Source organism: Lindgomyces ingoldianus (assembly GCF_010093535.1).
Source record: "Lindgomyces ingoldianus strain ATCC 200398 unplaced genomic scaffold BDR25scaffold_4, whole genome shotgun sequence".
NCBI lineage: Eukaryota > Fungi > Ascomycota > Dothideomycetes > Pleosporales > Lindgomycetaceae > Lindgomyces > Lindgomyces ingoldianus.
In genome coordinates, this window is record NW_022985165.1 from 2,357,869 (window position 1) to 2,384,382 (window position 26,514).

The window sequence follows — 26,514 nt, forward strand, 5'->3', positions numbered from 1 at the left end:
GTTCACCAGCTCACTTGCTCTCTCACCTTTCCACCGCTCCACTTGCTCTCTCACCTCTGCATTTTTGCGCGCCTGCATCAGGACGAAATGGATTCGTCGCGCATATTCGTGCGCGGTTTGCCGCCAAAGTTCTCCGAGGATGACTTCCGGAAGCATTTCGCCAAATTCCCTGTCACAGACGCGAAGCACTTCCCCCACCGGCGATTTGGCTATGTGGGCTACAAGACACCGGAAGATGCGGCGAAGGCGGTCAAGTACTTCAACAAATCCTTCATTCGAATGTCCAAGTTGGCGGTCGAGATTGCTAGGCCGGTGAGTCAGCCTTCGACACGTGGTGATGCCCACAGCTCACGACGCGAATAAGATATCCGACGAAACCCTCCCCAGGTCTCGGCGGCAGGCGAAAGAGGAAACAAACTCCCTGGCGAATTCGGACTACGTCCCACCAGCGAAAGAGAACGCTCTCAAGCGCAAGCGCGTCCAGCAGGATGTGGAGCAAGACCCGAAGCTGAAGGAATTCTTGGACGTGATGCAGCCTCCCTCAAAGGTGAAGAGCTGGGCGAACGAACAGGCACGATTGGATTCTGGATTGGGCCCTGCAGCCGAGCCTATTAGGCAGGCTGCTTTGTCTGACGGCAAGAGCGATGATGAATACCAGGTCATTACGAAGAAACCCAAAACTTTGGACAGCGCAAGGAAGCCTTCAGCAGAACCATCAGCGCTCCTAAGTGCAATTGAGACACAAGATGCGAACGATGCAGGACTTTCAGAATCGGAAGTGTCAACAGAGCCAGCCAGGATAGATACAGGAACAGACGGAGCGCCGGTTTCCGATGCCGACTGGTTGCGGTCGCGCACAAAGAGGGTCTTGGACCTAGTAGAAGATGAGGAAGGCGCCCCGCAACAATCTCCTGCTGTTTTGGGACCTTCAGAACCTGCCGCCGAGGAAGAGGACGAGGGCCCCGAGGGAGAGGTTGATCAGGCAGTAGATGCAAGCCACGCCGCTGGTGATCTCCAGGATGTTCCACCCTCCGAGGAAGACAGGATCAGGCAGACGGGGAGATTGTATCTTCGAAACCTCCCTTATGTTGCGACTGAGGACAATCTGCGCGAACACTTCTCCAAGCATGGGTCGCTAGAAGAGGTAAGAACCATAATTTTTTCCATAGTGATTTCTTTGCTATGATGAACATCCAGATAGGGACAACTGATGCTTTGCACATGAGGTCCACTGGGAGAGTATTTTAGTAGATGTCTCTCTTGTCTGAACATGGCGAAATGCCAGGCCGAACTACCAATACAGTTTCATTGTGGGCAACTGCTGACACTGGTCTAGGTGCACGTACCAGTCAACAACAAGACCGGCTCTCCAAAAGGGTTTGCCTTCTTACAGTTCAAAGATCCCGAACACGCTGTGGAGGCCTTCAAGCATAATGATGGCATCGCGTTCCAGGGCCGTCTTCTACACATTATCTCAGCGAAACTGAAGAGGGATTCCAAGCTCGATGAGTTTGCCATATCTAAACTGCCGCTCAAGAAGCAGAGGGAGATACGGAAGAAGACCGAAGCAGCTAGCTCAACTTTTAACTGGAATTCACTGTACCTGAATGTAGGTTAGACTTTGAACGCTGGAAGAGAGAGACTTACACGTTTTAGGCTGACGCGGTCATGTCCACCGTCGCAGATCGGATGGGGATTAGCAAAGCCGAATTATTGGACCCGACGTCATCTGATGCAGCGGTCAAACAGGCTCATGCAGAGACGCACATTATCCAAGAGACCAAGACCTACTTTGCTCAACATGGTGTTGATCTTGAGGCGTTCAAGAGAAGTTCAAAGGGCGATATCGCCATTCTCGTCAAGAACATCCCCCATGGCATAAGGTCAGACGAGGTCCAGAAGCTGTTCGAAGAACACGGCACCGTTAAGCAGTTCCTGATGCCTCCTGCCGGAATGACTGCTATTGTTGAGTTCGCAAACTCTGCGCAAGCAAAGTCTGCATTTAAGTCCCTCGCGTACCGGAAGGTCAAGGACTCTATCCTGTTTCTCGAAAAGGCTCCAAAGGATCTCTTCAAAGAAGGAGTGGTCGCCCCGTCTGCATCAGTTGGTACCAAATCCTCTGCTACGGATTTGTTGCAAGACGCCGTGGAACCCGAACTAACGACAACTTCCACTCTGTACGTTCGAAACCTGAATTTCTCAACGACCACCCAGCACCTCAGCGAAATCTTTGCACGCCTAGCCGGCTTCCGTAGTGCAAAGGTGAAAACCAAGAATGACCCCAAGCGTGGTACTCTCTCCATGGGGTTTGGGTTCGTCGAATTCAATGGTGTGGAGGCTGCTTCTGCGGCTTTGCGGGCCATGGACGGTTATAACCTTGACGGGCACAAGCTTCAGATCAAGGCCTCTCACAAAGGCGCTGACGCAGCAGAAGAACGTCGCAAAGAAGATGTGGCAAAGAAAGCCGCTGGAACGAAGATCATCATTAAGAATCTTCCTTTCGAAGCAAGCGTAAGCTCGCACCCTTCCTCCATACACCCAACTGCTAACTATAGATTAGAAAAAGGATATTCGCGCTCTCTTTGCCCCCTATGGACAGTTGCGGTCCGTCAGGGTGCCGAAGAAATTCGACTCATCTTCGCGTGGCTTTGGTTTCGCCGATTTCACCACGAAACGCGAAGCAGCTAACGCCATGGATGCCCTTCGCAACACACATCTGCTCGGCCGACGTCTTGTCCTAGCTTTCACTGACGCCGAAGCTGACGACCCAGAGAAAGAACTTGAGAAGATGCAGCAAAAGATTGGGTCTCAGGCCAACAAAGTCGCGCTTCAACACCTGACTGGAGGCGGCCGGAAGAAGTTTAACGTCGCAGGCAACGACAATCTAGACGAAACTTGAGCCTTCAAGCCTTGTTCTGTCAAAATTTACGGCCCACCACCATCAGGTGTCCCTTAGTCGACCCCTTGCTTTCTGACTCAGGACGTGAGGCTTCCCTTGGCTCCCTTTCTCCGATAGGCTTAAGACATAATTGCCACGCCCCTTGGCGCACGATCTCAGAACTCCACTTTCCACGATGGGATACTGGATCAAACGCATGGCCATCACCGCACTTTTGGTACCTTGCTCCAATGTCTTTGACCAGAAAGACATCCGTCGATTTAACATGCTAAAGCACTTGGAACCTCCGTACTTGTTTACTCTGACTGACATTCTTCAACTTCAAACATTCCCGTGCCTCGTCTCCCTGGCCGAAAGGGAGCGGAATCTAGTCAGATGATCTCTGAAAAGGCGGCAGTTGCAATGCCCTTGCTCTTTTGCTAACCATGACCAAGGTAACACTATTGATCATTCCTGTAAGAGTACAAGCGAAAGTGGTCCAGGAGGCAATTCACTCTCTTACAGTGGGGTAGCATAATATGAACTTGACTTGATGTCACTATGGTGATTACACAGTCTTGATGGTTACCCTCCAGTCCCTGCTGTGCCCAGGAGCTGTGAACACTCCCTTCTGAGTGGATGTCTGAGCCTGATATATCATAACTTGATGGTCACCTCCGTTGCTTGCCATCCATATTCTCTCCCTTCTCACCAGTCATTCTTTTACTGCCAAATATCAACGTTCCATTCTCTCAGACATTCTTGGTTTGTCATTCTTTCAGCCGCAAGCATTCCCACTCCCCGATGGAATTACACTCTGTCCTGCCATCGAATGCTCCAGCCTTGCCACCGACCCCCCTTCCAGAGTCTGCTATTCCGAGCCGGGTATTGCAAGAACGTTCAGGTAATAGGGGAAACACTTATACTGATGACTCGAATGTTTGGAAGTCATCGTTTCCGCCGGTAGAGAATTTTTATTCTCACAATGTGGGTGGTGATTTCTTCGCTGAGGGCATCGCTGCTCACCTTTGTGACGAGAAGTCGGAGGAGCAGATTAATCATGAGACTGCAAAGCTGTGGCGATTACTTGAGCAGTCGGAGAAGTACCGGAAGTATCGCGCAAGGCAACCCAAGACAAAGAAGGAAAGGGAACAAAAATGGCCAGATAATCTAGAACACGCCTTCTTTAGAGGTACGTTGCTGTCGGTTTCATCGACTATGTCGCCTATGAGCTCAATCTCTTAGGTTTGGTTCGATGGGCGCCAATGGGCCGTCGAAAGCTCATGATTGAAGGGGAATTTCGCGGTCGAAACGAATTAGTGGCAGACTCGATCCGAAAGGACACGGGTATCAGGCGAACAAGGAAGCAGGTCTCAAGCCACATTCAAGTCCTTAAAAGCATTCTGTCTGATATGCCACGGGGTAAGTATTTCAATCTGCTATTTTGGTCAATCTTATCGCTGATCAAGGTAGTTTTGGTGCACATGTCCACGGAAGACTTGGGTAGGAAAACGCACCGCCATTCTGCCGGTCACCCTGGCCACCTGCGAAACCGTCATGGACTGAAGCCATCTTCGTATGATCATACCACCCCACCTAGTATGAATCCCTGGCAAGGTTACTGCCCATTGCCGTCTTCTCAGATGGTTGGGCGGTCTGCAGACCATACTTATGGTCTGACCAACTTTGCCATGTTTGTCCAAGATGCGAGTAAAAGACCTGTTCACTACTACACCCGGCTCGCCGAAAACTCTAGGCTCGAGGATCTCAACGTCACCGACATGGGTTCGTGGAACCAACAGTACCCAGAGTTGGCCTTCCATGGAACTGAGCAGTTAAGAGATCGACAGATAATTGTATGCGATACTTCAATCAAAATCATGACGGATAAGCCTCCCCAGGATTCTGAATTATCAGTACAATTCGATGTTACGAGTCCTCACGACCTCTCAGCTTTCGAGCCATTGCAAAGCCGTACTCGCTTTTATGATAGTGGGGAACTTGCAGACCAGATCGACGTAGGGGCTGTCAAGAAAGAGACCCACTGTGATTGTGAGTACGATGCAGAAACTGGCCGAGTCAGGATGAAGTTTGGAAGTCGGTTTTGGGTCGGTCGAATGAGCAGGTTTTCTCGGGAGTGCAGGGATTCCCGCATGCTCGATGAGAAGAACGCGAGAATGCGCGTTGACATCAACGTACGCCGTCCGCTGCAATGCATGACAGCTGTGCAAGACCTATACGGTGTGGCAAGAAGTACAGGCATATCAATGTGCTTCCTTACGATCCTTTGGCGATTCCATCAAACGAGAAGCACCTGTGAGCTTGGGACGACTAACTGGCGAATTGCTAGATTCCCATCTCCTGAGCAGAGATGGGTCAAGACAGAGGGAATAGGTACTGCCAAAGATATCAAGGGATTAATGGACAGCACGTCATCTCCACCAGGCTCTGTGTACTCTTCCCTGCCGCTGAGGTTTCCCAATCAGCCATTTTCGCAGCACCCTCACCAACTCGATCTCGAAAGCCTCTCCACGATTGCCCTCGAGGGCATCGGCGACTATCCGCACTCAGCAACAGCGCCTAGCATGGCAACCGATTATTTGCAAACGCATTCTCTTCCAGGTCTCCATCACGCCCAAGGCACAGCCGTCTCTCAATCCCAGGGCTTCCATAGCACGAACGATATCGACTTCACCAGCGAGCACATCAACCTCTGCCTCGAGCCAGCGATCCATCTTGATGCGTACGAAAATTATGGCTCCCGCGCACCATCTCTCAATCCTCTTAATTCCATCGTTAGCCTCGAGCATTCACACACCGACAATTCATTTAACGACATTTCACTCAGCGTCACGACGTCCACTTGCTATCCAACCAAACCCTGGCCTTATCCCGACCTCATCGAGAAGCTTGAAGGCGTCGCCGAACAAACCCATCGCAGTGTCTTTGACCACGGTACACGGTTTCGAGACATCGCTAGACACAGTGTTTTGCATGATGGACAAGTCGCAAATGGAATGTGGAAGTTACAGAGCTCGTCCCATGAAGATACCGCTATGGCGGATGCTAGAATAATAGAAGAGCCCATGAGCCAGGAGGGAACCGAGGAGCATGGAATGGGTGTTGTGGGGTTGATTGACCGAGAGCAAAGGACGAGGGAGGGAAAATACCAACCTTATTAGGGCGAAATCGCCGGATATTAGAAGGCCTTGAGTTTTAATTCTTAATTTTTAGACGTTGGACGTTGTATTTTTGAGGATATCTTTTATGATTTTCGATATCTCTCTTTAACATACTTTACACCAATATTGGTAACCCAAATGAAGAAACAGGGGTAATATTCGTTTACGCTCCCTTTGAACTAACATTTCTAGAAGCCATTGGAACCATGCTTATAAGTCCCAACGTGGTAGACTAGTAACGGTGACATGGTCAACGTGAAGTTGTACTGAAGGGAGTGATTGTTATAAGTCCCAACGTGGTAGACCAGCAACGGTGACATGGTCAACGTGAAGTTGCACTGAAGGGAGTGATTGTCTCAAGGCGCCACCAACGGGCAGCGGATGGGGCGTTGAAACATGAGCCGCAAAGTTTGCCCCGCCAGAAATCCCAGCTTACTTCCCCTCACTCACCAACCAGCTGAAAGGTCAGTTAAGCTCAAGCTCTTGGCAATGAGAAGAGGCAGTTATTCACTCCACATCTAGCTATCATCGCGATTATTCCCTCACTATTCACAGTAATTTGCTCAAAACTTTTGTCAGTAACTCCAGTTACTCACAGACAAGTACCGCTTCCTTATTTTTTAAGACAAATGGGAGACAAGCGCGAAGCGGTCTGCTTTTTGCAGCTTGCATTCACATGCATAAGCGCAGATCTTGGCAGCAACTCGCAGACCCACATCACAAGCCACCATAGGCGCTAACTTGCTTAAATGTTTCGCTTTGCTGCCTAAGCTCGAGGGCGAGGAACAGGAGACTAAGCGCTAGACAGCAAGTCCAAAATTCTATCACTGATGGAGATAGTTGGAACACGAGGAGAAGAGATGGACGTTGAGTGTAACCTGGTCGTGGTACAGCAGCTACATACAGCTACCCATGTCACTGGAAATGACAAGGGCTACGGCAACCAGGCTGCCTTGTCCATGTCCAAACTCTCTACTCTCATGAGAGTGTCCTCCATTGACAATTACCTCGCTAAAGACGCTCCCATCCTAGAAGATACTTCCAAGATGATGGAGACCGAAAAGCTTGAGAATCCGAACACCTCTAACAACCCTGCTCCCGTGCCTGTTGCCTTAGGCGCTAGGTCTTCGAAGAACACAATCGAGCTCTACACGGAGATCCAGAAGTTCGGACTTGTTCTGCCTGCATTCCACTTCGACATTGACAATAGTGGGGGGTGGAGCGTCAAGATGGAGTTTCTAGGCGAGGTGCTTGAGGAGAAGGGCCCGTTTGGGAGTAAGCAGGAAGGCAAAGAGATGCTAGCTGGGCAGGCGTTGGAGATGGTAAGGAAAGGAGTTAAGGAAGGGATAATTGTGAAGCCGGTGAAGGCTAAGAAACTTAAGAATGCTTTGGGGGCAGGAGAGGCGAATGGTGTGCCTGAGGTTGTTGAGAAGAAAGAGCCGGGCCCGAATTATATTGGACAATTGTCCGGTATGTACATACATACTCCTATCCTCCGTATCCACAAGAGTTTCCCAACTATTTGTGAGTCTATTTCCAGTATGACAGCAGCTGATCCCTCCTAGAATTCCAGCGCGCAAACTCTGCACTGCAGCCCATCTACTTGGAATATCAACACGGCACCCAATTCTCCTGCGTCGTTACTATCGACAATCTGCCAAACCGAGCCTTCAGCTCCAAAACAGACCTCTTCTCGAACAAAAAAGCGGCCCGCCAAAATGCCGCCAAATGCGCCATCGAGTACTTCAAATCCCAAGGCCTTTGGCCCGACGACGTCACCTCCGTCGGCGGGATCAAGAAAAAGAAAGTCGTCCAGATCCCACCCCAACCGCTTCCAGTCACAAGCCCAAGCCCCAAGAAACTCTTGAATAGCTCCAGCCCAACATCCCCTGGCCCCAGCCCCGGACCGGGAACCAGCTACGCTTCCCAAGTCGCACAAATCGCCATCTCCCTTGGTCTTCCGACGCCAGAATGGCGCTTCCACGAAGACCCCAATGCCTCCGCCCCTCCAACTGGTTTCCACACCTTAGCGTGCTTCTTCAAGAATGGTGGTCCGCATGCGGGCCCGATTGGCGAGACGAGACATATCTTTGGCAGGAAGAAAGCGAAGGAGGAGTGCGCGAGGAAGACACTGGAGTATTTGAATCAGGTTAAGGAGAGGAGGTTGAGCTCTGGCAGGAGGATGTTGGAGGGAGTTGAGAATAGGGATCAAGCTGCGGATGGCGCGACAAAGAGGCAGTTTGAGGAAGAGATAGGTCTGGGCGTGGGGATGCAGATGGATGAGGATATAGATATGGGAGAGAATGACGAGTTCGAGGATGCAGAAGAGCGGTTCCTGGTCGATGTTTAGGGCGATTTGCGCCTTGGGTGGAGAATCGGGAGCAATTGGGGTATGTGCCCGTGGGTGTGAAGCCGGTTCTGGGAACATATTTCCCTGATTGTTTTTCTTTCAACACAACTATGGATGGAGTGGGGACATGGCTGAACTGGCCTAAATTATACGCCGATACCTTGACGATGAAGCTTTTCAGGTAGACTATAACGGTACACACAAAATTCTCTACTTCTTAACAGCTTCTAGCTACCACTTAGATTCACCTATTACGATATCATATCCATGCACAGCACAATCGACTTTTGAGGTATTCATGCATTGCATTGCCATACAACTTACTCTGCTCGACTCCACTCCCAGCAGCTCCCCTGACACAGTTTTTGATATGAAATACAACTAGGTCTACATAAACGATATAGTGGGTAATAGTACTAGACAGATACCATGTCCTTAAACCCCGTTTCCAGCTCCTGATCCACCTGTAAAAACCATGGTTCTCCGAAAGAAGAGGAAGAGAAAGGCTGCAGGAAATAGGCGAAGCCGAAGAAGGAAATAAACTAGAAAGGAAAACAGAGGAGAATCAACCGCGCTGACATAAACTGAACCGAACTGAACCGTAATCATCGCAGTACGTAGTCGATGGGACATGGGATCCGGGTTCGAACTGCCGCTGCCACTATCAGAAACACATGTCAACACACAGCCATCCATACATTTCCATTTTCACGTCGCCTTCGTCTTTTCCTTTCTCCACCCGTGGGAAGAAGTGGAAGTGGAAGGGGGGTCAGAATCTGAGAATCTCCAATAAGCATAACCATACTTTCCAGGCCAGGGTAGGGAAGGGGAGGGGCAGGAGCAGTTTAAGCAGCAACACCCTCACTCTTCCTCTTGCTCCGATCCCGCTTTTTGGTCTTTGTAGCTTCCTTCTCCACCACTGGCTCGCTGGGCGTTTCGGCCTCCGCGTTGCGCGTACTACGGCTCTTGGACTTCTTTTTTGGGTCGTCCGGCGAAGGTTCTTTGGTTTGGGAAGAGAGAGCAGGCGCAATAGGTTGAGGAGTTGGTTTGTCTTTCTTTTGGGTTTTCTTGTCCTTTCCCTTGGCTGGGGTGGATGTATCAATGCCGTTGGAGCCAGCCGGGAGGATCTGGGGCATGAGTTTGGACACAATGGGGAGGGGGACGGGAGAGTGACCTGAGATGGCAGGCGCGATGGGGACAGGCGCCAGTGTGCCGTTAGTTTGGGTGGCTGTCTTTTGACGTTTGTTGGCGCGCGGGGTCTTGGTGTTGGCTGTCGGTGGAGTTGGCGCATTGAGAAAGGGTGCTGAGACCACGGCCGCTGCTTCTCCGTCCGAGTCCTCGGATGCGTCCGAGTCAAGGGCTCCGACTTCGGCTTCGTCTGAAGCTTCTTCTTCGTCGTGGAGTGCGGCGGCGTCGGCGTTGGTTTGCGCCGTGTATGTCTTCATTTCCTCCTTAAATTTCTCCATCGAGTCGCGGTACGATGCTTTCCATTTCTACAAGATGCGTCAGCAACACATACAGAGGGGCCGAGGAGAGGAGTGGAATGTTCTGACCTCCTTGTCCTCTTCGGGCATCTCATTCCACCGCTTCGTCACCTCAAGATTGACGGCATTGGGCTCCAGCTTCTCGTTCGGACCGAGCGAAGACTCAAGATCCTTCCTCACAATCGGCCTTGCAACCTGTGCATACAGGAAGGCTGCCGTTAAAGGCTTCTTCGGGGCATTGGGATCACGCTCCTTCTTCTCCCGCTTCCTCTTACGCTTGCCTCCCTCAGCGACAACGGCAACCGGAGCTCCTTTTGTAGCTTGTGCGGCCGCCTCAGCAATTGCATTGACACTGGTCGAGATGTGTGGAGGCAACTGCAGGGTCTCAGCAACAGCTCCAGAATCCCCAGCGAGAATAGATGCGGTATGTTGCATGTAAGCTCGCAGGAGATCGGTGAGGCCATTCTGGACGTGCGTGAGACCCGCTTGCAGATTTGTGAGCGACATGATGACCTGTGCATGCTTGTAAGTATCAGAGATCTGAGCGACATGCCTGGTTCTGGCGCACCGCGGACGGGGGGGGGGTGAGGCATTAGGAAGAGGGGGAGATCGGGTGTCGATATAGATCAAAGACATGGCGGTGTCAAGGGAATACATGAAAGGGAGACGGGAGATGCGTGCCGACAATGTTTTTGTGATGTCGACACCACTGCATCCTTGGTTGGTGGTGGTACGACCCAGGCGCGCCTCGAAAGAATGACAAGGAAAAACAACAAGAGCAGCAACATACTGAATCTCGGGTGCGGGTGAACTGCTCAATCGACACCTGGAGCTCGCCAGTGTCTTCTTTCTTCGACTTCGCCATGACGTTTCTCAGGCCTTTACTTCGATGCGCGGTGGCGATAATCTCAGGGTGCCCAAAAGCGGGTGTTGATGATGGGGGTGAGGCGGGCTGTTGGGGCGGGTCTGTTGGGGAGGGAGACGCTGAGGGAAAAGAGAGGTGCGCGAGTTTGGGCGGGTGGTTGGGGGGCTCGACTCGCTAAGTAGCTGGCAAACACGCCGAGGCCCACGCCGCTTTTGGGTGCTCCTCGCACACCCAGCCCTGTTCGCCAGATTTTTGTGCCCTGCCGCCGGACGATTGGCTGTTGAGCACCTGTGACGGGCGGTCAGCCCCCCCCCAAATTGGCCAGCTGCCTACAGCGGGCGGGTGTCTGGCTCGATTTTGCTGCTATCATCCCCCCGCCTGAGAGTTTCTCTTCCAGCGTTGCACTCACAACCCTGCTACGCAATGCCTGAAGAGCCATCAACGGACACACTGAGCATCGAGCGTCATATCGTCCTCACCAGTAGCCAGCGCGTCCAGGTTCCCTTGCTCCACTTCCGATGCACTGCAAGAGGGCCGCATCTAGTGAGAGCAACGGTCGTCGTGTTCACCTAAATTGCGCGCCCCGCCCCTCCCCCCCCCCGTAAGAGCAGCGCCCATTGCTGCATGTCGTCCCCCCAAGGTCTGCAGCAGGCGGCCGAGCCATTGGCACAAGACGCGTTTCACGCCCCGATCAGGCGCCACACATCCGTTCCTCGAGTACCCACCGGTTGCTCTGCCCGCCTCCACCCTCGCACATAACAAAGACGACAAAACCCATGGTCGTGAATCAAGAGATTTCGATTCCATATCCGTTCTTTGGACATTTACTTTTAACTTTACACTTCAACATCCCATCCGTAGCTAACAATAGATTAATGAGTAAAATGTATCTACACCATCCAACACCGTCCTTTTTCAATTTGATCTACTGGCAACCCCATCGAATCCTCCTTAGTACACGAAGAAAGCCTGCGTCAACGGTAACATTTCCGCAGGTTCCGCAGTACATACCATTCCATCTGCCTCGACCGTGTACCTCTCAGGATCCACCTTCATCTTCGGCCTCGTGTCGTTAAACTTCATGTCTTTCTTTTCAATCTTCCTGCAGTTCTTCACTGGCTCTATACGCTTCCTCAGTCCATAGGACTTGATGACACCTGACGAAATCGATGCTTGTGAGACCCATGTTATGCTGCTTTGCGGCACAAGGGGTGCGAACATCGGACGCATGACGACCGGTTCGACAGTCGGAATAGAAGCGTTGGGGTCACCCTAGACACGTTAACACTTATCAATGGGTGATATTGGGACCACTCACCATTTGAGCATAAGATATAAATCCACTCTTTATCACCAACTTCGGCTTCACGCCAAACATTGACGGATTCCAGACAACCAAATCTGCCAACTTGCCCACCTCAACGCTGCCAATGAGGTGCCCCATGCCCTGTGTAATGGCTGGGTTCACGGTGTATTTGCTAATGTATCTCTTCACTCGGAAGTTGTCCGCATCAGTTCCCTCGTCTTCCTTTAATGTACCTCTCTGGACTTTGTTCTTGTGAGCTGTGTTCCAGGTTCGAAGGATGACTTCGCCACATCGACCCATGGCTTGGGAATCCGACGACATCATCGAAATGGCTCCTAGATCGTGGAGCACATCTTCTGCAGCGATTGTCTCGGCACGAATACGAGACTCGGCGAAGGCAACGTCTTCAGGGATGTTACGGGAGAGATGGTGGCATACCATTAGCATATCAAGATGCTCATCGAGTGTATTCCGTGTGTATGGCCTCGTAGGATTCGTTGACGAAGGTAACACGTTATCGTGCTCGACGACGCTAATGATGTCTGGCGCGTGACCACCTCCGGCTCCTTCAGTATGGTATGTATGAATCGTCCTATTCTTGAACGACTTGATGGTCTGCTCAACGAAACCGGACTCGTTGAGGGTGTCTGTATGAATCAAGGTTTGGATATCATATTCGTCGCTGACAGTAAGACATGCATCGATAGCAGCAGGCGTAGTACCCCAGTCTTCGTGCAGTTTGAGGCCACACACGCCGGCCTCGGCTTGCTGCTGGAGAGGACGAAGCTCTGCGTCATTTCCTTTGCCAGTGATACCGAAATTCAGGGGGAGCTCATCGCAGGCTTGCAACATCTGCCGGATATGCGTCTTTCCAGGAGTGCAGGTGGTTGCGTTTGTGCCGGTACTACCCATTGGTCAGTGGCTTGCTCTTGCACACTTGGAAATTAGCACAAACCTTGGTCCAGTGCCTCCACCTAACATTGTTGTGACGCCGGACGCAATCGATTCGTATGCTTGTTGGGGGCAAATGAAGTGGATGTGCGAGTCGAATCCTCCAGCCGTGACGATACTATGTTCTCCGGCAATCACATCTGTGCAGGATCCAACAACCAGGTTGGGGTCCACTCCATCCATAACGTCCGGGTTTCCTGCTTTACCAATACCAACGATGATGCCATCTTTGATGCCAATATCTGCTTTATAGATGCCCGACCAATCAACAACCAATGCGTTCGTAATCACAGTATCCAAACTTTCCTTATCTGGACGTCCACCAGCCTGACCCATACCTTCTCTGAGCGTCTTACCACCTCCGAAGGAACATTCATCGCCGTACTTGGTCATGTCTTTTTCAACCTTAATCCACAGGTCTGTAGCGCCCAGCCTCACTAAATCACCAGTTGTTGGGCCAAACATGCTAATGTAGGCCTGTCGCTCCATGGTACAGATATCGATATGCGCGGCATCACCGATTGGCTCCGGTTCATGCAAGAAACCTCCCGCATTGATCTTCTCCACGATGCTCTCTGCAATAGATACGTCCCCAATGAAGCCTGAAGCTAACTTATTTCCTCCTTTGATGACCTGGTTGCCGGCTATTTGAACCAATGTCACGGTTTTGGTGTCTCCCGGCTCGAACCGAACCGAAGTCCCGGCGGGGATGTCCAGGCGGTATCCATGTGCTCGCACTCGGTCGAATTGGAGTTGGGGGTTAGTCTCGATGAAGTGGTAGTGAGAGCCGACCTGCGAAAGGGAATGAATATTAGTGTTCTGCCTGGCACTCCTATGAACCGAACATACCTGAATTGGCCTATCCCCTTTGCTAACAACCTTGAGCTTAATCCTCTTCCGCCCTTCATTCAGCTTAATTGTTCCCGCATCTCCTTTGACGGCCACGATTGCGCCAGGCTGTTTGGTGCTTTCGTACACACTCGCTTCCGGAAGAGGGAATTTCTCATTCGAAGGGACTGGGAGGAACGACCCGTAGAGGGCTTTCTCGAGGTCCCCATCATCGGTGCTGATCGGGTGATGCACTGTTACGAGGTATGTGCCGGACGGGAATGTCCCCTCGATCATTAATTCGGAGAGCGACGATACGACAGACGGCTGAACATGGCGGCGCCCAAGCATCTGCTTGCCAATGGACATGAGGTCCGCGACTGTGTGATTGCCATCTCGAACCAGCTGTATGCATTCAGAAACGAGTCTTTAGGGGGGACACGAGAGGCGCGGACTTCTTGGAGATTATTCGCGATCAAGGCCTGGTGATGTCAACATGGCAACAGACGCATCGGAGTATAGCATGCTCACTGTAGCTTCAGCATGGTTGAGCTTCACACCGCGAGCGAGGCGTCGTTGTGCGAGCAAGCCAAGCTGCGAAATGACGAGCTTGTCGAGCTGGCGCAAAACGGTTAGTGGGGAGGGGTTCGCGCATGACTATACACAGGAAAAAGCACACCTCCTTGGGACACAACTGCATCCTGAGCGTTCCTCGTCTATCAATTTGGCCTGTTCTAAAGAAAGATGCCTTGAATCCCAAGTTCCTGATAAGTTACTAGGAGAGACCCTCCCTCGATCGTGGCCTGACAAACTGGTTAAGCCTTGTCCATGTCTGGGTGGATGCGGGGTTAGCTCCCGATAAGCTCTGGGTGAACGGATTCGATAAGGAACCTCTCATCTCTCCAGCCCTGGCGGGTAAAAGCAATTGCACATCATGATATCAAGTCATCTCGCATCTACACTAAGTCCTAGCGAGGGGAGGGTGGCCACAACACTGCGAGGCCTCCCAGGATCGAGCCTCCGCACATGACTACCGCTAGGCGTTCAACAACCCTTTTCTAAGCTTCCACACCAAAGGTGTCGGCATGACCTCCTCGGAAGAGAGCGAGAGGTGCCTGCTAGCTCAAATTTGTGGGCAAAAAGCCATATAAGCCTCGGGATTCTTGCGGCGCGTCTGTTTCTAGCGTGACCTGTAAGCTTCCTTTCGGTCTCCCTTCAGCCCATTCCAACTGTCCATCTCTATCATCAGCTATCGTAAAAGACCTTTCCCCTCAACACACCATGGACACCTTTCTTTTTAAGTAGTTTGAGAAAGCGCGTTTAGGGGCTTTTCCCGAAATTGTGGAAAGTCCCAGAGTGAGGACTGCCACCGTCAATGACCTCATGGCTCAAGCGTTGGAGAGCTCCTTCGGATGGGCCTCCAACCCAAAGTCCAAAAGAACCCCAAGTTCGAAAGGCGTCCACAGGGTTCTTCTCAAAACCCGAGCCTAATGATCCGAACGCCCCAGAAAGGAGGCTACAGCTCCACCAGAAGTGCATCTATGAGCGACTACTTCCCGGTAATGCGTTTGTCTCAGCGCATGTCAACCGCTTACAGCATGGCTATTATGAGAGCAGTGCGATTCACGAGCCAACATTAGAAAACATTTACTTCGTCTCCGTTCATTTCGTCTTCCATCCGTACAACACCCGAGAGCATCGCTTCAAATCGGCCGGCATTCGGGTTTCAGTACACGGCGATGCGGAAAGCCTGGAAACAAGTTGGTACAATAACCCTCCTTCGAATCCAAGAATATTAAAGCATGCCCCTGAGCTCATGTACGGGGCTGTATCACCAGAGAACCTGCAGTGGAATTTCAGCTTATCGAGCTCCTTGGGAGTCTCACAAGCGCCGTTGGCTGCAACCGTGAACCCTTCCGGCGGCGTCCATAGCAGTTATAAAGTCTATGATATGATGAGTATCCAGGGATCTCTCCGAACGCTACAAAGCCCACTAGGACCTAAGTATGATGTTGAGGATGGCATGGCGGTTTGGACACTCCAGGAGAACCTGCTTCAAAGATCTGGCCTGCCGCGGGAATTTGACTTTGTCATGCTTGTGTACAAACCGAATGATGTTAAAGACGTCTTCTTGAGTGTCGATGTAGACGCGGCGGTGGAAAGTTGGTTTGGGCAATATCCGCAGTGGTACATGAATTTATCGAAACACCAACCCTCTCAGGACTACCTCCTAGACCTCAATACCGATATCGGTCAGAAGTTTCTACCTTCCCATCCGGTCAGAGGCTTTAATTTCGCAGATCTTCCTCATCCGCTCGATGACTACGTTGCAATGCCAGGCACCACATACCCTACGAACGTAAGCCTCCGAACCTGACACCATACAAAATTCTCCAGCAGATATTGACTTTTCCAGGACACTCTTAAGTTAGATGACCCAACAGCGCGAAGACCTAAAACTTTCAATCAGAATCCAGTAGACCGCAAAGCTATACTGCAAAGTCAACATACAATACAGCAGCCACGCACTCCTGTAGTGGGCCAGAGATCTTCGAAACAGGGCTCCGCAGCGAGCAGGCACAGTTGGGCACCGGAGACTCTCAATGTCCGTGTAATGCTCGAGCCTAGCTGTCCTCGGGCACCATCCCCCCGCCGGTACTCTGGATCTCCAATCAACAGTCAAGAGCAGGTTCAGCACCGGTCTATCCGTCGTACAAGATCACGTTCGGGATTGAAAGAGTACGGCGCTCAGCAAGCGCTGCAGGAAATTGCCCGAGAGGCTCTGAATACGGGATGATGACTCAAGACAGTGGTAATGCCGCCGACAACTTACGCACTTTCTTACGATCTAGGTCGTGACGACGGAGACAGTGGCCGAGTGGTGAGTAGCCTCGGAACCATCAAGAATATTGAGGGTTTGTTGTATTAGATCAATTACGCTAATAGTTCGCCCAGTGGTTTCTCAATGTTGAGCAAGACCTTTGCACTACCTCTTTTCTCAATTTCCAAAGAGACACCTTCTCATCTCGACTAAGCATGAAGTCGTCGAATGCATGTTCTTATTTGTGATACCAAGGATATCTGGGGAAGACACGGCGTCCACGTGCAGGGGGTCAGTAATTTAGGTAGGACCAAAGCATGTTGTCTTGGTCCTCGATGTTTCGGCTTCAACTATAGTTTTCTACGTCTGCAATTTGTGACACCCTTGTATTCAATCCGAGTCCTGTAGCCGTTGGACTGAAAGACCTATTTCGCGGTCAAAGAAATAATCATCCTCGAACCGTTCAAAGTCCAAACAAAGTGTGATGGATGACCTCACTCTGCATTCAGCCCTACTCCCTGAACCCCCTCAACGCATCTGCGCACGCGGTCTTTACTACCCTCTACACCATCGTCGGAGACAAATCCTATAGATCTGCCTCTCTTTCAATAGCTCGGTGGACTGAGAGCTACACATCTTGTACGCGCTGTGAGACTTGACACATGTTTGCTACATGGCAGCCTCGAGTCGCCACGACCCTGGGCTGATGCAGTGTCCTGCAGGTACAATGCAGCCTGCATCTCCTGATTTGAGGAGAGGCAAGCCCGAGGACGATGGCAAAGCGGCCGACTCTTGATGCTTGAGGGGAATAGACACCTAATCCGAACTCGAGCCTGCAACCTCACGATAGGCACATGGCGTCACGACGCTGTACAATCCGAACTCCATGGCTAGCCCAACGCTCTGGTATCGAAGAAATACAGATCCGTAGACTAAAGTCAAATTTGCACCTAGCGTAACGTTTTACATGAACGGCAGGTCTTGCAGCTCCCCGTCTCCTTTTCCCTTTTCATCGAGTAATTCTCCGAAGAGCCGCAGTCCTGGCTGTGCTGCTCTACTTCGTACAATTAAGTGGAATCGAGACTGGCATTTACGGGCAGCTGAAATGAAACCTCGGGGACCCGGATTTGTTGCAAAAACGAGGATGTTAGCGTGGCGGCGAGAGGCAAAGCAGTGCTCATGCCAGATTGGCGGGGGAGCCTTTCGACCAGAGTATCGAAAACGAGATGACGGACATTAGAGCCCGCGATGAGTGGCAGAAAGGTGGCAGAAGCACACACACTGCATCAGCGCGAGCCCAGCTGGTTCGGCCTTGTGTTTCCAGCAAGGACGCGTTGGCTGGGGCTTCTGAGGGTTGATTGGACAGTCGTCGGCCCCACTCTAGGTCACGACAGGGGCCTGATCTTCCAACGTTAACCACACACGATGCTCCGTCGCTCTTTCTCTCTCGCAGGCCCTCGGGCTCCCAGAGTCCATGGCGGCGATGGCAGAGAAACGTGGATGGAAGCGAATTAGTGGGCTGCTGAGATGATGCCACGGCGGAGGGCCCGCGCGGGCACATCACTCTAACATGATTTCCTTCTTTGCTTCAACATGTTCCAACGGTAGGCACTGCGGACGTCGTGCTCCTTCACCTCTCTTGTTGCGCCTTCCGTGGTACGCAGACGAAGGTGCGTCAACGGTGACTTCCTCTTTCGATTCAGGTCAGGGTATCGCCATCTCTCGTGCCCTTCTCTTTGATATTATACCATCCTTTTAATTCTAATCTGCCTTCTTCTTCTTCTTCTTCTTCTTCTTCTTCTTCTTCTTCGTCTCTCCGCCATCCAGCCGTTGTTCGAATCCGCCTCGGCCCCTCCGCTTGTCTGGTCTGCAACTCCGAATAGTCTCGTCTCTTTCCGTACAGCTTGCCAGTCTCTTCTTGGGATTGCCTTCGCAGCCAGGTCATTCGCTATAATACCTGAGACGGCCCCTAGCATCATCTCATCGATGCACAATTGAATTGGGGGAGCCTTCGGATACTTGTTTCGTTCTGGCAGAACGGACGGCCATAAGATCACAAAGTGAGCCCTCATTTAGAAGTCAATTGAGAAGTGCAGGGGAGCAGCATAGTTAGGAAACAACCTGGTTCTTGACTGACCGGGCTTCTGATCTGCAGTTATTGGCTTGTTCGCTGCTGCCACACCCTTCCCTGCACCAATGGCTTCACAGTCGAGATGCACTCGCCAGAATTAGCCATCGTCCGAGCAAACGAGGAGGAAAACATCAAAAGAGATTGTTTTAGGTGACAGGAGAAGGGCATTGAGGTCAACGGAGAATATTGCAGGCGATATCAGGGGGAAGTGGTGATCATCGCCAAACCACCATCGCCGCCATCGTGAGTGTTGCGGTCGCGGCCCAGCCCCGCAACATCGCAATCATGGCGGCCCACGTCCAGTTTGGTCAGTCACTGCAACAACCAACGCTGCAACACGCGTACGCGTTCAACCCAGTCACGCCCATTCACTCCCCCCATCACTCACTTAACAGCTCGACCTCTTCGCGCACTCCCCTCCACACCCTGACCCTCCACGAATATCGCAAACAACAGCACACTCCGACAACCCAATCCGCCACTCCGCCGGGCAAGACACTACGGAGAAAGGCCGCTGCCGCTGCTCTCAACGAGGTCGAGCGTGTTCCATCAGTGACACGCAAGCCTGTCGGCGGATCTGGTTCTTTTCGTCCTCTTCACCTTTCCCAGTCAGCACATGAACTGGCTACCCACCACACCCTACCGCCCTCACCACCGCACTTCTTCCAGCAATCAGCGCTGCAGGATCGAACCTTTCGATCACAATCCGCCGAGCTGCGCGACCCAGGGGGCACTGCATTCGGCTATCCGACATTCAGTCAAAATCAACCCACGACAGTAAGTAATTGGAAACCCATCAAACGTTTGCCCAAGCCTCCTCCCAGGCTGAGCCCTATTCCTTCCCCTGTACGCCTAAATAGCCAGTCTCATCTGGTGTCTCCCGTGTTTGATTCTGCTCTGCTTTCATCTGGTGCGCATCCTTCGGTTTTTGGAGGAAATCCTCTATCATCGGGGGAGAATTTGGGATCGAGTGGCGGACAAACAACATCCTCGACGTTTTCGCTGTCGCGATTCCCACAACCGCCGCATCTCGTCGACCCTTCTCTTTCGCCGCCGAATGATGAGAACGCCCCGCCGCGGTTGAACATAAGCTTTACAACAACAGCACCTGAGACTCCACCTGCAACACCAGCTATTCTTCACTATCGCGGGACCTCATTTGACCTTGTCAATCCTCACGAGTCTCTTCTTCTCCATGATATCGAGACTCCAACACGGGACACCGATTCACCTGACTACTTTCCCTTACGGTCGTCCGAGGACCCACTCATGTACTCAGAGGTCAGTACTAGTGTTCCACTTCATTAATTACATATGCGCTAATTGCTTCGCCAGATGGCTGCTCCGCGCAAATTATTCTCAGACCTAAAGTCCGCCCACCGTGGCGTCACTAGGCGAGCAGATGAATCTTCAGGTGCTTCAGACAACAATCTCCCACGAGAGCCAGAGCCTGTCGCTCTCAGCCCCCCTTCGCAATACTCATCTCCAGAGTATAGCTATGACCTAAACATGGCTGTATCTCCGTTAGCACCAAAGAGGTCAGCAGGTGATTCGCGCTTTTCGCTGAAGCAATTAACTCGAAATCTCACGCGCAAGATTGTCAAGACCCCAGAGGAGCCGTTTCAACAAGAGCTTCAGGAGTTCACTTCAAGCCATGTAAGCCTCGCGGACAATAATCTTGAGGGCACCTTTCCGCGCCCTCTGGATGAGAGTTACCCTATTAGGCCAGACTCGTTATCTGCAACCAACCGATTGAGTGGACTAGAGGGCGCAATTGAAGAAGAGCCACCTGTCCGTCGCATCTCAGATTTGCGGTACAGCTCAGCACCGTTAACATCCATGGTCCCTGATGATCCTTCCTCTCAAGCTGGCCGCGCGGAAAACCCCCGGATCTCGCTATCAGAAGGCGATATGGGGGTTAGTCCTTACTACGAAGATATAGAATCCCTGTACCACTACCAGAGCTCCTCTATATACACGCGCGATGATGGCGATGCTTCTGGCTATCCACCAAGTCTTTCAAGCAAGAGGATGAGTAACCCATTCGGGCCTCTGACTTACCAGGACGATGACTTATCCAGCAATTATAACCGCCAGAGTACGTATAGTTATTCCAACGCGGCTCGGTTTAGCAGGCGCGCCTCTCGCCCATTGACTTCTCAAATTCAAAGCAATGAGAAGACCGACACGATCAGCAAGTTCATCGACCATTACGGCCATCAGGACCATACGGAAAGCTCAATCCCAACGCTCAGTTCTCCTCCCTTCGAAGGTTATGGTGGGATCGAGCGACCTCAACCGGCTAGAATGACTTCAGGCCTCAGTCAGTTCGATTTCGAGTTGCGGCGAAACGATAGCAGCTCGTCAAACGTTTCTCCAATCCAGACTGTACCAGGTAGGAGACGGTTCCAACAACATTCGCCTCCGCCGCTAGCATCTCCATTCGAGTATGATGAAATGCCAGAACCCTTTCATCGTCAAGATGCTTCGGAAATGTTCACTGGAGCATCTTCTTATGGAGATACACGCCATCTGCTTCAATTATCTCAGCCCTCAGCTACGGAGGTCAGTGGCCATCTTTCTGTTCCACAAAGCCCCCCTACTGTCCCTGGACAAGCTCTAGAACCGTCCTCTTCATATTCTCAGCCCGAGGGTCCAAATAGCCCACAAACGCCACAAGAGGCCTTAGATCATGCCGAACAAATTTTCGCCGAAGGTTCTGGTAATGAAGCCATTCCGGCCATATGGGCGAGATGCAGTTCGGGCAATCTTGCCTCGCGTAATCAGCACAACTTCGGCGACAATGGCCCTGTACAAGACATGTTAGCTAATATGGGCGAATTTAACGAGGAAGAAAAGGAAGATTGGGAAACTGTTGGAAACAATAGCAAGGTGGAGCGCCCGTCTATGGATGACAGCATTGCCGACTACAGCAGCAGCGATGACGCCAGCCGGGCAGGACTGTCGGTCATTGAAGATGCTTCTTTGCCGGGACTTGAGGGCCAAGCGTATGAGCAAGATCTATCCTTATACGAAGACCCAAGTCCGCGACCTACCCATCGCCATCCATTCAATGCCTCCCCGCCACCGCTTCTAGCACGGGCGAGCGTGAGGACTGTGCCCGACCATGTCAATAATACTCCTCGTGAGTCGTTTGCGCAATCATCTACGACGATGCCTCTCTTCCACAATCAAGACAATACTATTGGTGCTCCATACTATTGCACACCATGGCGCCAATATGACCTGAGCGACAAGGAGACCCTAGAGCTCTTGAATTCTGGGCCAAACGAGGAGATAATATACAATGATGAGGAGCACGAGCTCCAAGAGCTAACACCGGGGCGCTCAATTCGCGCAGAGCCTCCCTCCGCGAGCACTCTTGGAAACCCAATCGACGCTGGATTCGAACGGGAGAATACTTTCGAAAAGCTTACTGTCTTAGGGCCGAAGGGCAACCTGACTGGGACCCCACGTGGCACGGGTATGCGTGAAGCTGGAAGCAGTGTCGCAGACTTAAGCAGCCCTGGGGCAGCGTTGAGTTCCACCCCGTACGGCTTCTATGCAACCCCAGGGCGGAGTTCAAGCAATACAAGAATTCGACCGCCCAACCTTCCCGAGCCTAGATCGTCGTCTCAACACCAAAGGGCACCTTCTGGGACTACCCGAAATAACCCCTACAATTTTTACGACTCGCCAGGTGCTACGGCTAGCTTTACTAGGATCCAGCGGTCAAATCCAGCCGAGGCGGGTTCGCCATCTGAACACGAACGCTCCCCTTCGCAGTGCACGCTTTTTCCAAGCCATTATCGTCTTAAAGCTAATTCTCCTGAACACCCTTCTCCCCTAAGTGGCAAAAAGCGAAATATTGGGGAGATTGCTGCGCACCGATACTCAATAAAGCCTCCTTCGCCCAACCGCCGACGGGGTCACAACCGCCCAGCAGTTCACGGCCAAACTAAGCTTCGGGAGATGATCCTTGCTTCAGACACTATGACACTCTCCTCTGGGCATAGCACCCATATGTCTCGCTTTATGGGAGTGGCGGGCAGCGAACGACCAACATCTGCGAATACCGAGTCACCATTACGGGGTTTGGGCAGCCAGGCTACCATTAGGACCGTCTTTGCTGACCCGAACTCTCCTCGTTTGTACCAAGTGGAACGCGGCTATTGCCCGGAGATCGAGGCCGAGCGGCGCAAGAAATCTTGGATCCTCTTTGCTATGTTCTGCCTTTTCCCGCCAGCTCTTATCCTCTTCCGTTTCTTTGGCGATTGGTGTGTCACCACTGTAACCAATGGAGACATTGGGTACTGCACACCAAGATCCAAACAAGCAGCTACCTATGCCGGCGTTGCGATAAATATTGGGATCATTGCGGCAATCCTCATCCCAATCCTCGTTGGAATCGCTACTGGGAGCTTGTAGACCAACCCGCTACCAAATCACCATAAATTCTGTTAGTCTTCTATTCCTTTTGTTGCCAAGTCAAGCTCTAACATGGAAATCTATCGTCAGTGCCGCCCTTTAAGCTGGATTCCTCACCCCCTCGACCATCTCTTCTTGTGAAGTCCCGTCTCTTCTGCAACCAGCTGTTGATGGAATCACGGCTTTGAACGCCTCGATCAGAAATTCTCAAATTCACATTTGGTTTAATCAGACATCCTCTCTTCCACACGTTGTTTCAAAAGCTCAGTGAGAACCCCACACTCCTTTGGTTTCTTTCTTTTTGCATTACACTGGAGTCTGGCCGGCATATGGCGACAGCGTTGGAGAAGTCTTGCGACAATTCCTTCTAACCCAGGCCATGATTGCATATGGGCGCAGGCACATGGGATACCTCAGGGACCAGGACGGCTAAAGCTGTCACTGGACCCCTACTGCATGGAAACGGTTATCAGCATGGAGTTTGTGGCTTTTCTTCACTAATACTTTCAGATGGATGGATTGTTCATAACGAACGGACGGTACCCTTGCAGGGTTCGAGTTTCTTAGTAGTCAAGGGACGGATCTGGTAATCTTCTGCGAGCTCTATAGTAGCTGGCGATTCAATGTACCATAGGACAATAGGAAAGAAGTTCAAAACACTAGTTGCTGTCGCTACATAGTCGCAATGTCGTGATAGTTTAGCGTGGTGTGTCCAGGGCTCTTGCGATGTCGGCCAGCGTCAGTGTCCAGAAGCCGAGGGGCGACATCATTGGGCGTGCATGATATCGGTGCGACCTCGCAACCTCACTTTATCGCGCAGCATCCGCCTATCCCTAAACAAGCCATGCCCGCCTTCTTATACAATCCACCTTGATCCAAATTTAAAACTTTAATCCAGGTCCTCATTTCAATCGCCCTCTCACCACTAAAATTAAAATGGCCCAGCTCCTCAAACAATCCGTCAAACTCGCCCTCATCCAACTCGCCTGCACTGCCGACAAATCGCACAACCTCTCGCACGCCCGCACCAAAGTCCTCGAAGCCAGCAAAACCGGCGCGAAAATTGTCGTTCTCCCTGAATGCTTCAACAGCCCCTACGGCACGAAATACTTCCCGCAATATGCGGAGCAATTACTCCCATCACCGCCAACAGAAACCCAGTCCCCCAGTTTCCACGCGCTGAGCCGGTTAGCTCGAGAGGCGGGCGTATATCTCGTTGGCGGCAGTATACCCGAAAAAGAGGCCTCTGGCAAGAAACTCTTCAACACCAGTCTAACTTTCGCGCCGAGTGGCGAGCTCCTCGCAAGCCATCGAAAAGTGCATCTTTTCGACATCGACATCCCGGGAAAGATCACATTCAAAGAAAGCGATGTGCTCTCCCCGGGCAACAAAATTACTCTCATCGATATCCCCGAGTACGGGAAAATCGCGGTGGCAATCTGCTACGACATCCGCTTCCCGGAACTAGCGACTATTGCGGCGCGCAAGGGTGCGTTCCTGTTGCTTTATCCTGGCGCGTTTAATCTTACGACTGGGGCGTTGCACTGGGAGTTGCAGGCGAGGGCGAGGGCGATGGATAATCAGGTTTATGTAGGGTTATGTAGTCCGGCAAGGGATATGAGCGCGGAGTATAATGCTTGGGGTCATAGTATGGTGGTGGGTCCGAATGCGGAGGTGTTGGAGCAGTTGGATGAGAAGGAGGGGATGTGCGTGCAGGAGTTGAAGGCGGGATGGATTGAAGAGGTAAGGAAGGGGATTCCGCTGTATGGGCAGCGGAGGTTTGATGTTTATCCTGATGTTAGTGCGGGGATAGCGGGGGAGGGGAGGTAGACTGAGCAGGTAGGAATGTGTATATGTATATAAAGTAAAAGACTAACTGTTATTGGAGTCTAATTGTTGCTGTTTTCGTTAAGGGATTATTCAGACCCAGATTCAGTTGGCATTGAACGGATAAGTCAAATGTCTCCATTTTCCTCGTCCCAGACCTTATTGAACTAATATGACTCTCGATGAGAAACCTGGAGGCCACCTCCTTAATACCTTCAAAATTAATTCGGTTAATCTGCTTTTACTGCAAAATCTAGAGTGCAACCAGCTCCCCGTAGTCTTTCCACCAGCATACTAGGAAAGACTTACAGATCCTTACCCAATACCCTTAAGCTTTTCTAGACAACGCAACCCTTAATACCGCCGTTCCGCACCAAAAAGTCTCAAATAAAGCGCTGACACTTATTAAGCCCGAGCACATGCTTTACCATAGCCTTAAATTTTCCGCCACGATGAACACATCTTTTTGCGCTGCGCCACCTGGACTCGACCAAATGAACGATAGCTGCCTAAGGATACACGGATCCTCTACCCACACACCGCCATTTCCGAAGGACATCGAACTAAGAGAACAAGGTCCTTGGGCTGAACTGTCGCCATCATGACTTTGAAGTCATTTCTCCGCTAATAGTAATTAGGATACTCTTTGGATTCTTGACTCACGTTCAAGCGCACACGAGTCAGGTTCGTACTTGTGCGGTTGTGTAGACCCACGTACACACCGGTCTCGTGTGTGGATGGCACGTATTCGGGGATTTCGTGCTTAAGATGTATCTGGAGATTGAGCAAATTAGGCTCTCTTAAAGGTAGAATACAACCTGCTTCTCCTCATCAAGCATCTTAAAGCTTTTCTATAGGGCACTGTCCTCATCGCGCCGTCTCTGTGAAGTTCTGTAGAAGACGAAGCCAAGGGTACCGTCTTCGCCGACCATGCTATTAACGTTCGATTTATGATACTTCTTGACTTGAAATGGTCTTTAGCTATTGTCCGCAATACCTTCGTCGGGACATCGCAATAGTACGTCACTGGTTTTCCTCACAAATGCAGACGTTCCATAGCCCTAGTCCCACGTAGAGCAGTCACGAACGAAACGCCCAGCGTCGCATTCTGCTACAATTATTATCAAACTAAATACAGGTGGAGTTCGCTACAGGCGCACAATGACATGACACTAACGCCTTTTTTAAACCTCCACATTTGTCCTCCTGTAAGCGCGGTAGACCTGGTGTCAAAAATGCTCTTACATTTTCCATTTGTCTATTTTCTGGGTCTCCTAGATATCTGGACCTTGTTTTGGCTCTCCATACTGACAAAGGTGCCCTGTGTAATTTGGAGTTTGTCCAGAAAACAACCTTCAGCTAAGGGACTGAACCTCCCCACATATATAATGCACAGACAGCCGTGGCCACACTGGTAAAAGTCGAAAGGTTAGATTCCCGAAATTACGCCATCTAGAACTTCG

General features: G+C 51.4%; 9 protein-coding genes across 9 annotated transcripts; 6 read left to right on the forward strand and 3 right to left on the reverse strand.

Annotated features, from left to right (window-relative positions):
• Nucleotides 1-28: 28 nt before the first annotated feature.
• BDR25DRAFT_253839 (RNA-binding domain-containing protein) lies at nucleotides 29-3,396 on the forward strand. Its single transcript, XM_033686262.1, has 5 exons — nucleotides 29-312; nucleotides 365-1,144; nucleotides 1,337-1,609; nucleotides 1,657-2,511; nucleotides 2,561-3,396. The coding sequence occupies exons 1-5, from the start codon at nucleotides 88-90 to the stop codon at nucleotides 2,897-2,899; spliced, it is 2,472 nt and encodes an 823-aa protein (XP_033552982.1). The 5' UTR covers nucleotides 29-87; the 3' UTR covers nucleotides 2,900-3,396.
• Nucleotides 3,397-3,573: 177 nt separating this feature from the next.
• Nucleotides 3,574-6,112, forward strand: BDR25DRAFT_339977 (TEA-domain-containing protein). Its single transcript, XM_033693458.1, has 3 exons — nucleotides 3,574-4,070; nucleotides 4,124-4,300; nucleotides 4,352-6,112. The coding sequence occupies exons 1-3, from the start codon at nucleotides 3,683-3,685 to the stop codon at nucleotides 6,058-6,060; spliced, it is 2,274 nt and encodes a 757-aa protein (XP_033552983.1). The 5' UTR covers nucleotides 3,574-3,682; the 3' UTR covers nucleotides 6,061-6,112.
• Nucleotides 6,113-6,143: 31 nt separating this feature from the next.
• Nucleotides 6,144-6,791, reverse strand: BDR25DRAFT_350435 (uncharacterized protein; the record flags this gene model as incomplete). The annotated part of the gene is made up of 6 exons (XM_033694700.1): nucleotides 6,144-6,239; nucleotides 6,285-6,398; nucleotides 6,429-6,505; nucleotides 6,577-6,651; nucleotides 6,699-6,725; nucleotides 6,773-6,791. 6 exons carry the CDS (start codon nucleotides 6,789-6,791, stop codon nucleotides 6,144-6,146), a joined length of 408 nt encoding a protein of 135 aa, XP_033552984.1.
• A 315-nt stretch (nucleotides 6,792-7,106) lies between these two features.
• Nucleotides 7,107-8,410, forward strand: BDR25DRAFT_322433 (uncharacterized protein; the record flags this gene model as incomplete). The annotated part of the gene is made up of 2 exons (XM_033692032.1): nucleotides 7,107-7,530; nucleotides 7,626-8,410. The coding sequence occupies 2 exons, from the start codon at nucleotides 7,107-7,109 to the stop codon at nucleotides 8,408-8,410; spliced, it is 1,209 nt and encodes a 402-aa protein (XP_033552985.1).
• Nucleotides 8,411-9,229: 819 nt separating this feature from the next.
• Nucleotides 9,230-10,894, reverse strand: BDR25DRAFT_90932 (uncharacterized protein). The gene is made up of 3 exons (XM_033699228.1): nucleotides 10,685-10,894; nucleotides 9,964-10,407; nucleotides 9,230-9,903 (listed from the first exon to the last, which is right to left on the reverse strand). The coding sequence occupies exons 1-3, from the start codon at nucleotides 10,757-10,759 to the stop codon at nucleotides 9,256-9,258; spliced, it is 1,167 nt and encodes a 388-aa protein (XP_033552986.1). The 5' UTR covers nucleotides 10,760-10,894; the 3' UTR covers nucleotides 9,230-9,255.
• A 729-nt stretch (nucleotides 10,895-11,623) lies between these two features.
• Nucleotides 11,624-14,600, reverse strand: BDR25DRAFT_253843 (urease). The gene is made up of 7 exons (XM_033686263.1): nucleotides 14,524-14,600; nucleotides 14,376-14,462; nucleotides 14,300-14,326; nucleotides 13,866-14,249; nucleotides 13,021-13,808; nucleotides 12,078-12,969; nucleotides 11,624-12,031 (listed from the first exon to the last, which is right to left on the reverse strand). The coding sequence occupies exons 1-7, from the start codon at nucleotides 14,542-14,544 to the stop codon at nucleotides 11,711-11,713; spliced, it is 2,520 nt and encodes an 839-aa protein (XP_033552987.1). The 5' UTR covers nucleotides 14,545-14,600; the 3' UTR covers nucleotides 11,624-11,710.
• Nucleotides 14,601-15,060: 460 nt separating this feature from the next.
• BDR25DRAFT_253845 (uncharacterized protein) lies at nucleotides 15,061-17,103 on the forward strand. Its single transcript, XM_033686264.1, has 3 exons — nucleotides 15,061-16,203; nucleotides 16,261-16,725; nucleotides 16,800-17,103. Exons 1-2 carry the CDS (start codon nucleotides 15,220-15,222, stop codon nucleotides 16,639-16,641), a joined length of 1,365 nt encoding a protein of 454 aa, XP_033552988.1. The 5' UTR covers nucleotides 15,061-15,219; the 3' UTR covers nucleotides 16,642-16,725; nucleotides 16,800-17,103.
• A 1,790-nt stretch (nucleotides 17,104-18,893) lies between these two features.
• On the forward strand, nucleotides 18,894-23,448 carry BDR25DRAFT_90994 (uncharacterized protein). The gene is made up of 3 exons (XM_033699229.1): nucleotides 18,894-20,077; nucleotides 20,132-23,255; nucleotides 23,315-23,448. The coding sequence occupies exons 1-2, from the start codon at nucleotides 19,082-19,084 to the stop codon at nucleotides 23,222-23,224; spliced, it is 4,089 nt and encodes a 1,362-aa protein (XP_033552989.1). The 5' UTR covers nucleotides 18,894-19,081; the 3' UTR covers nucleotides 23,225-23,255; nucleotides 23,315-23,448.
• Nucleotides 23,449-24,054: 606 nt separating this feature from the next.
• Nucleotides 24,055-25,054, forward strand: BDR25DRAFT_278968 (carbon-nitrogen hydrolase; the record flags this gene model as incomplete). The annotated part of the gene is made up of 1 exon (XM_033687719.1): nucleotides 24,055-25,054. The coding sequence occupies exon 1, from the start codon at nucleotides 24,161-24,163 to the stop codon at nucleotides 25,052-25,054; it is 894 nt and encodes a 297-aa protein (XP_033552990.1). The 5' UTR covers nucleotides 24,055-24,160.
• Nucleotides 25,055-26,514: the final 1,460 nt, after the last annotated feature.

Coding starts and splice junctions, on each gene's coding strand:
- BDR25DRAFT_253839 (XM_033686262.1), top strand. CDS start 88: ATGGATTCGTCGCGCATATTCGTGCGCGGTTTGCCGCCAAAGTTCTCC. Junction 1,610..1,656: donor GGAATTCACTGTACCTGAAT/GTAGGTTAGACT, acceptor TACACGTTTTAG/GCTGACGCGGTCATGTCCAC. Junction 2,512..2,560: donor ATCTTCCTTTCGAAGCAAGC/GTAAGCTCGCAC, acceptor ACTATAGATTAG/AAAAAGGATATTCGCGCTCT.
- BDR25DRAFT_339977 (XM_033693458.1), top strand. CDS start 3,683: ATGGAATTACACTCTGTCCTGCCATCGAATGCTCCAGCCTTGCCACCG. Junction 4,071..4,123: donor AGAACACGCCTTCTTTAGAG/GTACGTTGCTGT, acceptor TCAATCTCTTAG/GTTTGGTTCGATGGGCGCCA. Junction 4,301..4,351: donor TCTGTCTGATATGCCACGGG/GTAAGTATTTCA, acceptor TGATCAAGGTAG/TTTTGGTGCACATGTCCACG.
- BDR25DRAFT_90932 (XM_033699228.1), bottom strand. CDS start 10,759: ATGGCGAAGTCGAAGAAAGAAGACACTGGCGAGCTCCAGGTGTCGATT. Junction 10,408..10,684: donor TCACCCGCACCCGAGATTCA/GTATGTTGCTGC, acceptor AAGCATGCACAG/GTCATCATGTCGCTCACAAA. Junction 9,904..9,963: donor TGCCCGAAGAGGACAAGGAG/GTCAGAACATTC, acceptor CGCATCTTGTAG/AAATGGAAAGCATCGTACCG.
- BDR25DRAFT_253843 (XM_033686263.1), bottom strand. CDS start 14,544: ATGCAGTTGTGTCCCAAGGAG. Junction 14,463..14,523: donor TGCAGTTGTGTCCCAAGGAG/GTGTGCTTTTTC, acceptor GTTTTGCGCCAG/CTCGACAAGCTCGTCATTTC. Junction 12,032..12,077: donor TTATATCTTATGCTCAAATG/GTGAGTGGTCCC, acceptor TAACGTGTCTAG/GGTGACCCCAACGCTTCTAT.
- BDR25DRAFT_253845 (XM_033686264.1), top strand. CDS start 15,220: ATGACCTCATGGCTCAAGCGTTGGAGAGCTCCTTCGGATGGGCCTCCA. Junction 16,204..16,260: donor GCACCACATACCCTACGAAC/GTAAGCCTCCGA, acceptor TGACTTTTCCAG/GACACTCTTAAGTTAGATGA.
- BDR25DRAFT_90994 (XM_033699229.1), top strand. CDS start 19,082: ATGGCGGCCCACGTCCAGTTTGGTCAGTCACTGCAACAACCAACGCTG. Junction 20,078..20,131: donor ACCCACTCATGTACTCAGAG/GTCAGTACTAGT, acceptor TTGCTTCGCCAG/ATGGCTGCTCCGCGCAAATT.